The sequence below is a fragment of the Lissotriton helveticus genome, chromosome 3_1, assembly GCF_964261635.1.
Source record: "Lissotriton helveticus chromosome 3_1, aLisHel1.1, whole genome shotgun sequence".
NCBI lineage: Eukaryota > Metazoa > Chordata > Amphibia > Caudata > Salamandridae > Lissotriton > Lissotriton helveticus.
In genome coordinates, this window is record NC_136061.1 from 2,027,219,339 (window position 1) to 2,027,234,478 (window position 15,140).

The 15,140-nt window shown below is 39.7% G+C and overlaps 1 protein-coding gene across 2 annotated transcripts in view; it reads right to left on the minus strand.

Moving 5' to 3' along the window:
- Window positions 1–3,225: 3,225 nt before the first annotated feature.
- The window catches only part of SLCO3A1 (solute carrier organic anion transporter family member 3A1), a 745,165-nt gene continuing 733,250 nt past the window's right edge, over window positions 3,226–15,140 (minus strand). For both annotated transcript variants that reach the window (XM_078683157.1, XM_078683156.1), the window contains one exon: window positions 3,226–5,339. In XM_078683157.1, the coding sequence (XP_078539283.1) occupies window positions 4,960–5,339 (380 nt within the window). In that variant the 3' untranslated portion in view covers window positions 3,226–4,959. The remainder of the gene's footprint in view (window positions 5,340–15,140) is intronic.

Consider the following 15,140-nt stretch of genomic DNA (forward strand, 5'->3'; position numbering starts at 1 on the left):
TGGAACGAGTGTGTGCTGGTGGCTCATGACAGTGACACAATCTGGGGCATACAAATGGTCATGCACTCCAGTGCTATTCCACAATCAGCAGATAAGTAGTGCGCATAAAGAATTGCTTTTCGAAAATGACAATTATTCTTAATTTCCTGCATCCCAGATGCACTAAAAATATGATCAATAACTCTAGCCACAATCTGCATACAGACATTTTATAACCACAAAATTATTTTGGGATTTGACCTATACAGAATGATCAGTTCATAAAATCAGGAATCAAAGCATGTCATAATCAGATCTACATCATTAATATTCATTGGGTAGGTCACAAATTGTGACTCACTCTGATTGATGACTATTACACAGATGGTGACATGATAAGGGTAGCACGCCATCATGTCTATGATTGCCATTAAATAAAGTAAACATTTTTAAAAAATGCATTCAGGTTTCCTTAAAGAAAACAGGACTACATTTAAAAAACAAATGCTTTCTTTTTTTAAAGTTTTGTTTGGGAGTTAGAAGTGGTCCCCGTTACCACTGTCAACTTATACACAAACTTTTCTTAACATTCACACAAGAGGAGAGGTCCCCAGCAGGCCTTTTTTTTTTGCAAACGTGTTACATCCCCTAATTGGGAGTCAGTCACATATCAATGTTTTATAACTAGATTGCAGTTGGTATTTAGGAGGGAAACGCAAAACATGCCTCTTCTATTCTTCATTCAATATCAATTGCTAAACATATTTTCCAGTTCAGAAAAACGTTTTCCAAATCTCTCTATGTGGTTAGTTGTACATAAGGAAAAGAGCTTTAGCATTCGCAAACCCACTGATTTACTGTTTCCAAATGTTTGCAAACGCTAAAACTCTTCACTCATCTGGTCCAAAGTTCTGGGATGGGTACCACTGCTGGATACTATTTGCCACAGCTACTTTGGATAGCTGCACTTCGAAGGACACATATTTATGAAATCTTATTGTGAACTCTGATTTCCAAGAGAAAACTATTTTACATTCAGGACTCAATGGATGACTTGAATGTGAAAAGACTTTTGCTTCTTTGAGGCTCGCTCGCGTACTGCCTTTGCCTAGCCTCACGTTACAATGTCTTACAGTTTTAAAACATATATAAAATTTACTGTCAATTTTCAAACCTACTTCGCTGTTGTTAGTTACTCTGCGTATTTCTTAAAAAAGGACTGAGGGTATTAATATACTCTGGAACACCCTGCCACTCCACCTACGGCAATCTGCGTCGTTGACCCAATTCAGGAAGGACTTCAAGACCTGGGTCTTCGACTGAACCTCCACACCCAGATGGATCAGCTGCACCCCCTCAGAACCCCCCCGACCTATAGACCCTCACGGGTTAATAGCCGTGCTTTACAAATCCCTGCTTGATTGATATACTCTCAAACTCCTAGGTAAGCTTCTCCACTCCCCCTCCACACCGATTTCTTTCCTCGCTTCTAGGTGCCTTCTCTCTTCCTACTTGGGATGTTTGCTGTAACCTCTCACTTTTGTTTTTGCACATTGTTGTGTTGTTTCATACACGTTTTAAACATGGTCAACATTAATTGGACTTTTCTCGACTCTATTTGAGCTGAAGCCATCAAGCAATTTTACTCCGCATTTACGTTTGTTTTCAGTTTCGTATGTATTTTAATCGTGATGTGAGAGATACCGATTGCCACAATGAAACTACTGATGAAGAGCCCAGCCTGATGGAACCATGCCAGGCCTCAGCCATCCCTTTTACCCTTCCGTGATCTTTGATGTTATTTACCTGAGGGGCCGTTTTTAATGCTATATATTTTACAACTGCTGCACGATAAAATTAATAGGATCCCATGCAGACACATGTGAAGTGCTCTTGGTTATTCTGTTGCAAGAAAGATGGCTGGCGAAGAACTAAAAGCTCATATGTAATGAGGAAAAAAGAGATATGAGACAAGCTTTACAAATGATAATAAAGGTGTAACTTACAACTTAACGTTTATGAAGCACGTGTTGACTGGAAAAATTGGAATCAAGGCAATAAAAAAGGATTAAACAATTTGAGAATAAAAACATCAGAAACCTATGTGAGCAGGCTTTTGAGTAATTCAGCTTTGCAGAACGTAACCACTTTTGTGGGCTAATTGTACGGTTGAATTGGACTGAAGGTACAATAAAGGGCTTTATTTGCGATTGTTAAGAGAAATGTGTTATTGAAACGATTAATTCTGTTCATTCTCAGGACGGAACAATAAATTCTTGTTCATTTCCATGGACAGCATCACCCGAGAGAGGTATACAGTTAATGCATGAATTTAGAACATTTCTTTTGATAAACTTGGAATAAAAATTAGGCAATTCTCATTTGGCTTTAAAGTTAACATTTTGTCTACATTTATCTGAAAATAGAAATAATCTCTTCTTGTCCAATTCCTGCTTCTCCCGAACCATCCAACACTATGATCACAAGTATAATTGGATGCTTTCAAAATAATTGAAGGGCTTACTCCAGGTAGAACTAAGCATCTACAAGACTCACATGACAATTTTAACAGCCTTTCTGTACATAAAAAATCCTGGTTAGATCACAACGTACTAACCCTTTTTAATGAGAGAGATACATACCTTAGAATAAAATACAAATATCATAAATATGGTGTACTGTCTTATTGTTAATGTTAAAGGCAAAGCCTCCCTGTCACTTAAAGTTAAAAGGAGAAGTAGGTCACAATTTTGTAAACACAATATCGTCTCATTTATGACAGAAGCATGGGAAAAGTACAATATTTTGGATCGATTACTTTACAGCTGCTTCAGCAATCTTATAAAAGATGGTAACTATATTTACTGGATATTGAGCTATGAAAATTAATGATAAGAACTTGATTACTGCAGAGTCTGTCCACAAATTGTGTCATAGAGTGAAACCTGCTCCTACCATGTTAATATCTGGTACTGTTTTTTAAATCAGGCCCTTCACATTATAAGATGTTCTCTATGATGAACCATTATTCCAACATCACAGTGCTAAAAATAATAAAAACATTTTCAAGAGGAAAAAAGTGAATACATTCTCATTAGAATTTTCACCCATATCTCATTTTGAAATTAATACAAATGAAAACAATGTGTGGTTTTCCAACTGTACTACAAAACCTGCCTCGCTCCAAAAAATATAAATTACTGCAGGATGAAAAGGAATTATGGATATAAATAAGTAGTATAAATATATCTTTTTGGCTTTAATGTCTTTCATCTGAGTGAAAATATGTATAAATAAGTATTTTAGAAATCATCAAAATGAGAAAACATTAGTATACCCTGACTTTGATGTTCTTTGTGTTATAATTTTCATAAAACATATCTTTCACTTTCAAAACACATTACAGGTATTTGGACAATCAATATTATGACCTTCTATAATGTGTCATCGAAAATGTAACAAATCAACTAAAAGATTACAATAGTAGAGGAATACAATTGTTTTCTCCATCTTGCAATAACTTAAGGAAGGTGCATTATCCTTTATCCACAGTTTAAAATAAGATGCTTCAACTGTTTGGCACATTCGTCATTTGTAATACTGTTTTGTGTACTTGCATATATTTAAAGCCTGCTAACAATAAGAAACAATCAAAGAATAGAACTTTCAAAAATTGACGTCAAGCCAGGGTGAAGTACTGAAAGCAATGTGAAATTTATGTTGTTCCCACATTTAGAATTCATGTTTTATCACCTGGTATTGATTACCAGAACTTCTTATCATTACCCATGACAATCTATGGGCAGGGAGGTCATTTACCTTTTGGGAAATTTGATAAACCTGACACCTACTGCATATTATGTGTAACAGGATTGTAAGGATGTGCCTTACCTTTTGCCACATACATTTTATGTTGCAATGCTGACAGCAGGACAACCATTTAAAGCATTCATAACATTTTCAATATTGTGACAGTGCCTAAAAAGCTGCAACAATGTCCAACATTACTATCCAGTATAAAATGAGATAATGACAAGTATATGATTTTTTTGTTCTATCGCAACTTCATAAAAATGATGTCCTTAAAAATGGAGTGTGTTCTGCAAAGGATGCATACAGGAATAACTTTGTTGAAGCTGCTTAGCAATGCATAATCAGATATCTTGCTGGTTTTAGTATTTAACTAGCTTTCCACTAGTTGTGATATAATATAATTATTGCATGTTTTGATAAGCACAAGTAACAAAATATATGGAGTTGAATATATTTATCTTCTTATCTTGCCAAAGGTAAAAGGGCTTCCTATCCTAAACTCTAAAAGAAAACCCTAAACAATTAGATCAACCAGTGTCTTTATAAGGCATGTAAATGATTTGTTGATACATTTTTGCAACTGACGCTTAAGTAGTGCCCTCTAGGTTTAGCACTTTCCAATTTGTTTACTGCCCATTGTGGAATGACTCTAGCATTACAAGGGAATGGTATTGGTGAAAAGCAGGGGTTTCCTTTCAATAGTGTAGATAACGTTGGCAATGCTGTGTGTGGTGCTGAAAAGCAGTCATGGATTAAGATAGTAACCATTCTTTGATATTGGCCTGCACAATCAACCAGGGCACTACAAATTCAAACAAAATTCCCACCTAAAATGAAGCAGAATGCTGCTCTTTACTAAATTCTTATTTATTTGCCAATTTCTCATTTTGAATTACGTCCAGGAAGATCTATCCGCCAGCCTTTCTGCCGATACACAGATTTTTCAACCTGTTGCCTTAACAGGTTTCCTTCAAAACAATTGTACACTGCAAGACTGATGATACCCCATTCTATATTTCATCTCTTGTACAGAATTTCCATTAATATTTGCTAATGCTGAATCCTGCATAAAGGTCTGAATCTGAGGCAGACTAAATTACAAGTGCACTCCTTTAAAAATAAACCATTTGTGGGCCTTTTCACTTAGAACGTCTCCATTCTTGTTCACTACAAAACCGACTCCATGTTCTCACACCACTCATGGTCTTCGAGGTTATAAATAAATTTTGTCCTTTGTGACTGGTTTTTGGGAGCTGTGTCCTTTCCCAAATTGTCCAGGGTCAAAGTGGAGGTAAAGAACTCACTAGTGCTGAGTCCGCCTTCGTGATTCTTTATATATTTTTTATAGTTTTTTCGTAGACAATGCCATGTGGTGGTATACAAGATGAATGCCAAGGACTTCAGGGTTATAGCAATGCTAACATACAGATACCTGTATGCAACATTGTCATACAGTGCACAGGCTCCCTGCTCTCCACAAAATGTACTCCAAAACAAACATGTTGAGTCGATTCCAGCACCAAATATCAACGGTGGAGGGATAAAACCTGTAAAAAACAGACAAAATACATTTGTGAATACTCTTTTATCATTTTCTGCATTTCTTATAACTATGCTAAGCAATCTTTTGTCTACATAATGCAATAACGAGCACACATCCATCTATATCTACAGTGTGCAGAAGAAGCTGTGAGAACTGGTTAAAATAAGCTCATCAAACCATGGAAGGACATTATCCAAAACAATTAAATGGGGAAAACATTTGATTCTTATTTGCTCGGCACTGGGCACCCAACAACTTTGATGTAATAACAGTCCTGTGATCACTGTAGTGCCTCTGCTGTTTGTTTGCTCTCACCCACAAAAAACAAGCTGTGCAGTACACTTTATCAACTTCTTGCCACCATAGAAGGCAATATTAGTGCTAAAAATAAAATGTGCGGATGAGTAGTGAGGGTTGAAGTCATTAAAATCTTTAAACAGCCTCCAATGGCAGAATAATTAGACTGAGGAATACACTTCAAAAGTACACCACACTACTCTGATTGAGGAGCTGTGTAATAATACTGTTGGTGATAAAAGCATTATTTCAAATAGCTGCCCAGCATTTCCTTACCTCTAATTATAATTACCAAGAATGCTTTTAAGTGTTTTCATAATACAATTCTGCCGTTTAAAACGTCACTGCTACAACTAAATTACCAGACATGAAATTGTTATGGGCAAGACTGAGACCTTGATGTTTGCTATGGAAGGAGGTATTAGTCGCCCTACATAAAGGCCCTACCATAGACCCCCAGGCTGTTAGCTGTAATAGGGGATAATGTAGGGTATCCAGAAATCAGCACACTTCCATCTGATGTCAGCAGACCCATCTCTGTCTCCCCATCACCTCTTCTCCCACCTTCCTTCCTCACCTCATCATTTTCTCTACCGCTACATCACCTCATCAATGCACATTGCTATCTTATCACCCTCTCTGCCTCACTACTACTGATTGGTTACACATTCTAATCTAAAATCCCATACCATACTACACCACATGACAACAAAGCCAATAACACATCATATGGCAATGGCAATGGTTAATTCCAGATGACACCACTCACTCAAATTTGACAACATCTCATTTTACTGCACAGGAGCACTGAACACCACAATTACTGAAGAACACATCAATACCACACAACACAATCAATTCAATTTCACAATGCATAACACTAGAGCTTATCATACAACACCATACCACACATACAGTAGCACTTTCAACACAGAATACTATAGATATAACACCATCAAAAGCAGCACAACATTTCAAACTACAGCCTATTCGACACGACATGAAAAGCCCCCTCCATTACACCACACAACCACATACTGCATCTTATGTGACCTTCCAGCAAGCCAAACCCTTTACTGTAAGAATTAGGGTCCTGGTCTCATGATAGTAACATATGACAGCAGACTGCAACATGCAGCAGCTCACTAAGGAATGGTCCATCCTGAAAAGGTAATATTACAATGCACCTTGTGCTCTACAAAGTGTACTTTGTAATCCCATTTTACTAAATGCCTGTAAATTGTGTTCTTTCTTTTGCTCAAGACAGTGCTGGCCCTAGCTCCTCTGGTGAGGTGTATTCGGAGTCACTCTAAAACAAGCTAATGTTAGTCCTGGAAGTTGTCTCCAATTGCAAAATGGAGGGTGTTGGGTTGTATCACTACCAATAGCAGTAAGAACCCAAAATTCTATAAACTGTCAATTTAAAGATAGACTTTTGACTGGAGAAACAGAGCAAACCGGAGGCATTAGAAAGAATACAAATTAATATGACAGCACCACTTCACAAGTATTTAAACCTTTAATCATCTTTTATGGAAATGTAATATTACTCATAGCAGAGGTTGTTCTGGTGGGGTTTGCACATTGTTCTACAAGCGGTGGGTTACTGTAAATGTTACCATTGGTGACATGTTTCTAAAGGATTCCTTCATATTTTAGGTTCATGTGGTAAGTCATGCTTTCTTAATGATATGTGTGTAGGTGGGTACAGACCATTCACCAAGAAAGTATCAATTCGAAACTAAATGAAACAGGTTTAAGTGGCTGGATCGAAATGGAATGTTTCACTGAAAGGTAATAGCTGTATGTCCATGTTATGTTGTATGTGATGCTGTCGCAGAGGCATCCTTGTGCCAGGGCACCCCCATTTTTTTTGCTGATTGGTACTGGTGGTAACTGACTCTGACTGTCCCTGGGCTCGGTCTAACTGGGCCCGGGGCCAGTGCTATGCTGAAAACACACTTTGAATACAGTGAAAACACCTACATACACTAGGGTACACTATAGCTTAGGGTACCCCCTATTAGCATGACCTTCCCTATACACCCCTAGTACATAATAGGGCAGGGGACCAAAACGACTGTTATGTCCCTAGTATATAATAGGGCACATCAGTTTGGAGGCCAGCAGCCCTTTTTGGACTTGCATGTACGCACTGCTCAGGCCTGAGGTCACTTTAAACGCAGCCCTGTGTTGCAGGACTGCTTGTAACATGTAAAGTGTGCCTAAACTCGACTTTGATGATTGGGGCACTTACAAATTAATAAACAACAATATTTTGACATATTAGGTACCCCTAGGGTCTTCGCTAGGTGTACCAGTGGTGGGGGGTCAGGTATCTATAAGGAGGGACCTAATAAAATAGGTTTTATTTGCCTTGGGATTAGTGAATTTGCACACTTCACTTTCCACTTTGCAGTAAAGTGCTTCCCAAAATCGACATTGGTGCTAAGACTACTGTGGAGTGAGGATCTGCAATATTTGTATATATTCAGAGCCCCTAGAGTCTCCCCTAGGTGTTCCAGGAGTGGGGGGTCCTGTATATATATACAGAGTCCTTATACAATATGTTTTACAGGCCCTTGTGTTGGAGAAATTGTCCAGTTCATTTTTCCCATTGCAGACCCCTAACAATATAGGTTAACATGGCAAGAAGTTATTCATTAATAATTCCCCCCAGGAGAACCAGAAAATAAATAACATTCAAGGACTTACTAGATTGGTATTGATAAATTCAAAAATGTATTATTGTTGAATTTATCCAAAAATGTAGAAACAAAAAGTTATACACCAGATGGCAGGCTATTGGCAGGAATGTGCAGATGCCAGGGGGAGGGAGAATATGGAGATGAGCCATCCTGAAGGTTTGTTTAGACAGCTCTTGCCTCTCTGCTCGGTTTTCAGCCATATTGAATTTTGCAGAAATAGTGCTTCCTAGGAGACTATTGTGCCACACTATGGAGGAAATCGTCATGCTCTTGGGTGTTGCCCTGCACCTCACTGGACAGGTGGGCCCTCCTGTGTGACCTCAGGGAACATTGGATAAGTATCTGAGAGGGGCAGTACTTCACTCTGTCACAAATAAAGTTCCCTTAATAATGGGTACAAGTGGACAATGGATTCAATGAGTGGGTCCAACAGGATTCAAGTCACTCGTCGCCATTGTCGCAAACCTAATACTCAGAGGCAAGAGTATTTGATTCACTTTATTGTTAACTTGATTCCCAGAACAGCTTCAATGAGACACAACAAGAAACCTCCTCTCATAAAGTTGCTCTATCCTTTGGTGACCTCATCGCATTCCATTGCTCGAGGGAGAATCGAGCATTGGAACTTCATGAGCTCAGCAGCAGGCACAAACTCACAACACAACCCTTCCCCTTCCTCTTACCCTTCCCTACAAAATAAAAAAAGGAACAAGAAAAAAATGCAGGTTCTGCAAAAGGGGAAAACCCCACAATGCTATAAGTGAAATAAGAAACAGAACAAGAAAATGCTACAAACAGCCAGGCACTGCCAGAGGAGTACACAACAAAGTGTGTGATGAGAGGAAGAGAACATCAGCATCAAGTTTGACAAATGTGGGTAACATAATAGTCCAAAGTTTAGGATTAACACGAAATCCTCTGAGCTCTAGTGACCTCCCCACTCTGAGTACCTCCCATCTGCCCAACGCCCACAGAAATCTCCCCCTCTGTAACACTTGAATTTGTACAACCTGTGTTGGGTTAGCAGACAGAGGACGTGCACAAATCCCAGATCCCTGAGGTGAACAGAAGGATAAAGGCAGAACACTAGCATTGGTATCCAAAGATGGCCCACTGCCACTAGCAACAAGAGACAGCCCCGGGAGACAAGCACTCCCTAAGGGTGCAACATCCTCAATCCAATCGTACCTTAAGGTATGGACATTTACCCCCAAATCACATCCAACACACGGTCCTGAAGCCAACACATAAAGTTTGCATTCGGCGTGTCTTCCTTTAATTTCAAAAAGGAGTTTGCTAAACCCCAATAAATCGATAGGCTCGCCTGTGTTACTCACATGATGGACATCCAGAATTTCTAAATTCTCACCAATTTTCTCCTTGAATGAATCTACCAAATATTGTTATTGATGATGGTGTAGGGTGAGCCAGAATCAGCCATAAGAGTTGCACACACACCACCAGACACAATCCTGCATAACGTCTTTTTCCTTAGTCTGCCTTCAGCCCAGTAAGACTCCTCAACATCTGACTCCAAACTTTCCTCCCCTTGCTCAAGTTCATCCACAACACATTTCACTGATTTAGACTTGTGACAAACCCGTGCATAGTGTCCAGTTAGCTTGCACTTGTCACATTTCTGCCCTAATGCAGGACATCTTTTGTCATATGCCAAATGAGACGAGCTACTACACCTAAAAGATTTTCCTTACAAGTCAGCAAACTTGTCCCTCTGGATAGGTTTGACCCCCCATCTCATTTCCCTGGTCCTTTTCATTTTTCTTCTTCCCTTGCTCGTTGACACATGAAATCTCCCCTTCACTAATTTGACCATTTCTTCACTGTTATCAACCTTGCTTGAAGCAACAACAGCCTTGGTGCACCTGAAACTAAGTTCAGCTTTAGGGATGATAGTGGTAATTTCACGTAGACTGGCATCCCCATTAATCCAAAGTTCGTCCTGAAGATGAGGGTTGTTACAATGCATAACTACCTGATCACGGATTAACTGCTCTTCTATAACACCAAACTTAGAAGATAGAGCTAATTTCCACAAGGCAGCTACGTATTCCTCAATTTTGTCATTAGGGTCTTATTTACGGTGGGAAAAGTTAAAGCGATGCATAGCTTTGCACACAATGGGTGCAAAATAAGCGTCTAGATCCGCTATGGCTTGTGTAAAACTGTTGCCTTCATCGGATGTACGTTGTTACAACGCATGCTTTTAGCACGCATGCTTTAACAACGTGGTTTTTATAACGCATTCTTTTGCAACGCATAACAGAAAGGGGTGTTGGATAGTGAATATTTTAATTTACTATTCCAACACCAGTCCCCGTTGACACTAGGGAAGGTGTTGGATAGTATATTAAAAGTATTCCCTATCCGTGAGCGCCCCCCAGAGTCATGCGTTGTAATAGAATGCGATTTAAAAACCGTGTTGTAATAGCACTGCGTGCTAAAAGTTGCGTCGTAAACGACGTTCCCCCCTTCATCACCTGCCCTAGGTCTCTTTCGATTACGATTATAAACCTGTAAACCACCTCGCCCCAAATAATGCAAGAGATTTTTTTTTTCCTTTCGGGGGATTGTTCCCTACTTTTGAAAGTATCAATGTACTTAAATAGGTAATCGTTCCACTCTTCCCATTTAAAACTACTGACCTTGCCGTCCTTCACCATAAAAGGATGCGGAGCATGAAGATTCAATGTGGCCATAGCTGCACAGTACAATACAACTGCCAGAAGAATAAGTATAACGGGTAATGGCCCGCCCAGAAAGGATAAACAAATGCACAACTGAGGGAAAAAACAAAAGAAGGGAGGTGTAGGTGTGTGCCCACCTCAGCACATCCAGCACAGCGGTAGGCGTTTGAATGTTGATACGAATATGACACTTTACTCAGCTCACGTTTACAACGTGTGCCATTACCTCACATTTTTTTGCAACGCAGAGCTTTACAATGCAATCCAATCCAAGGTATTGTCCATTACAACACAATTTACTATTTTAACTCCACGGGACATTGTAAAGGGGAATAAGTTGTAAAAGATTTTGTGGAATAAAAAATGAGGGGTTTTGTACTGCGTTGTAACGCAGTCGTTGGAAAGGATGTTTACTGTTGATACTAATGTGACAGATAGGGTGTGCCTATCACCATTTAAGGATGGATTTGTAGCTCCTCACACCTCTCCAGGAGGTGCACAAATGTGACACGCCAGGTGTGCGCGTCACTATGGACACTACATGATGAATTTGCACTCTTGACTCCACCTATGGGTAAAATAAGTGACATGTGAGGTGTGCGTGTCATCGTGATCGGAAGTGAAAAAAGATTCACTTTGGTACCACCAGCTTCTTTTCAGCTCTGGGAGTAAGTGACAAGCAAGGTGTGCGCATCAACGTAGTTGGAAATGAGGAAGATAATCTTGTGTTCTTCTGGCTTCAGTACAGACTCGAACAACAGCTGGTGGAATGCAGGAACAGTAGGATGGCAAACACCTAATCAAGATCACCAGCTAACATTCACGTTGAGTGCGTAACGTGCGTAAGGACGTCGCATGCTACCTCATCATTCCATCACTGCCAAGGTTCCAGAAGACGTCACAAGTGGGTTCTGAGAGCAGGGAATGCCTCCCACGCAGCACCAGAGATCCTTGTACGCCTAATGAACAATGGAGGATTGAAAGTTCCCAAAGGTACAAAGTACAGAAAATATAGAAAACTCGCCTTTCCTTTATCAGCAAATGGAGGAGAAAAGCTCACACAGTTCATTTGTTGTCTGCACCTCACTCTGTCACGAATAAATATTCTGTACTAATGGGTACAAGTGGACGATGGGCGTAATCAATGAGTGGGTCCAACAGGATTCAAGTCGCTTGTCGCCATTGTTGCGAAGCTAATACTCGGAGGTAAGAGTATTAGAATTCACTTTATTGTTAACTTGAATCCAAGAACAGGATTGAGGAGACATGCCAAGACACCTCCTCTCCTACCGCTGCTCTTTCCTCTGATGACCTCATTGAATTCCATAGCTCGAGGGAGAATCAAGCATAGGAACTCCATAAGCTCATCAGAAGGCACGAGCTCACAACACAACATACCCACTATGCCTTACAGTCACAACCTGTAAGTTAGTAGTAAGGCAGCACAGGTTGTATGTTGAAGAGGAAAAAACTCTCTACTGATTTTAAAAAAAAGCTTGCTTTCTTCCTATAGGATCTGGGCAAAGCGCTCATTTAAGCACCGTGATAGTGTAGTTATTGCCATTTCATACATGAGTTGGCCTACTGCTGCAAAGCTTTCATACATGGTGTCCTTTAAACCACCATCCTTGCAGATAAATTCACATGGTGTCTTCTGTTGTTTTTACTGCATCTTTCATTTTGTTTTCTAAGGGGCATATCACCAGCAACGGGCGATAATTATTGCTAAGCGCACTTAGCGCTAGGATAATTATCGCCAGCTATCGCTTGTTTTTATCGTGGAGATAGCGCGCTATCAGCGACTCTTATCTCCAGAGCGATAAAAACAACCGAGTTAGCTGCCTAATGTGCAATTAATCGCACAGTGTTTGGCACTACGATGGTGATAGGACAGGGCATACTTATCCATGATATCCACCTTCCATTGGATATCATGGCTAAGCCAGATGAAAAGCAGGCGGTAGTAAAGTAGCGCTAACCTAGGTTAGCGCTACTTTTCTTATTGCTCTGCAGGTTAGCGTGAGGCTTGATAATAGGAGAAATGTTGTTTAGTGACATTTCTCCCATTATTCTGGGGAGGAACGCCCACTTTGCATCTCATTAGAGATGCAAAGCTGGGCATTAAGGGAAAGGGCGCTGAGGCAAGGATTCACGCGATAGCGTGACCTTGCTAATAGGGCGATACAATTATCGCCACTTTCCGGACAAAAACGGCCAAATGGGGTAGTAGTTCTGCCACTAGCAGTGGCAGATGTGACAACATCTTGTCTGACTCATTGCACTGATGTGTTTCTGTCAGTACTGCACTTTCCAGGCTTGGCTCGCCAGAGCTGTTTTTCTCAGGCGCTATGCTACCTTCTTTCCCTGCGTGCTGTACTTCTGTGACCTGCGTAACTTCAGAAGTTGTGTGATCAGTGAGAAGTGAAGGAGATGACATGTCAGTGGCATGCATATGAGTCATGATGTGTCATAATTTGCTGATGGTAAAGTCACATAATGAAATTAGTTCCCGAAGTGTGATGTTAATAAAACATGTAGGTCTGCTACACATTAGCACATTTCAAAAGTATTATTATATACCTTGGCAGTTGGATATGCAGTCTCTTTACTACTATGGACTACAAAATGCACTGTGTTAGTGCCCACTACACAAACCGTAATACATCTGTAAATATAGCCATTACTTTTGTAAAACGTCTTAGTGAGAGTTGTTGTAATACATGTAAAAGTTCAATGCCTATACATTTTTAACTTTAAAAAGTTCATGCGGCACTTAATACATGTTACTTACCTCTGGATGCTAGTTTTTGCTGCAATGTCTCAACGGTGCTGACAGCTGTAACAGCTTCTGCCTGAAGTGTGGGCTAAATGAGTTTCTTCAGAGATGTGGGCGGTGCATTAGTACTCGCAACAAATTGTTTTGTAGTGTGCTAATGGAGGCTGTACCATCTTTTGCATATTTCTTCTACACTCCTCTTAGCCACACCAACAGCATTGATCCTTTCCTCTGTTTTATATGAAATCATATTTGTATCCTTGTAGCTTAAGACACAATATGTGAGGCCTTGCCCAACAGTTTGTAATTGTTGGGTGAGCACTCCCATGTCAAAATGTCCAACTCCTGATCGCTTAATTTCCTTTTGTGCTTCCTACTGCCATCATCCTGGTGATTCTGGTTAACCATGGTGCAGGATGGGGGTGTATAGCAGTGGACTGTGCAGGCTCATTTCCTTTTTTGCTAACATCTTAGCTATGGACAAAGCAACATTTGCAAATTGTGAATGACACTGATTCCTTAATTGTGAATCAATAGTCTTAAATATTGAATCTTAAGGTAGCACTGTTAAAGGGCTTGATGTATTTGTACAAACCATTTTGCGATTCCTTGTTAGCGAATCATTATTTCTTGCTAATGAGGTATTGCAAAAAATATTGTGCACATTAGGCCCTCAGTCAACTAAGTACAGTCACTGCTTTGAATATATTTATTACACACCTCCTACAGTGCTATATCTAATGAAGTTGTTAGTTTACTATCACGTCGACCCAGTTACCACATCCACACCCAAGGATCGTAGTGGACGATTTATCTGATTTTTCACCGCTGGACCCCCTACCAGCTTCCAGGATTTGGCAGCTGCCACCGAGTAACACAGGTGAGGCAGAGGAGGAGATTGAAATGTGAATTAAAATATTTACCTTGCTGCTGGACCGCCGGACAGCTATCTTGCCTTGCACCATCCTCTGTAGCAGGAATCACGGCTCCCTTGCCTAAGCCAATCCCAAGGATCTATGATGTTACAACGCGTTATTTTACAACGCAGACCGTTACATCGCAATTTTTACAACGCAGGATCCATTACAACGCATGGCATTACAACGCATGGCATTACATCGCAGATGCTATTACAACGCATGGCATTACATCGTAAGTATAGGTAAGTATACCTTTTTAAAAAAAAAGTTATTATTTTAATTTAATTAAATTATTTTAATTAAAATAATAGTAATTATTTATTTAAATTAATTTTAATAAAAAATGTAATTAATTTTATTTAATTAATATAATTAAATTAATTTAATTTAAATATTTTT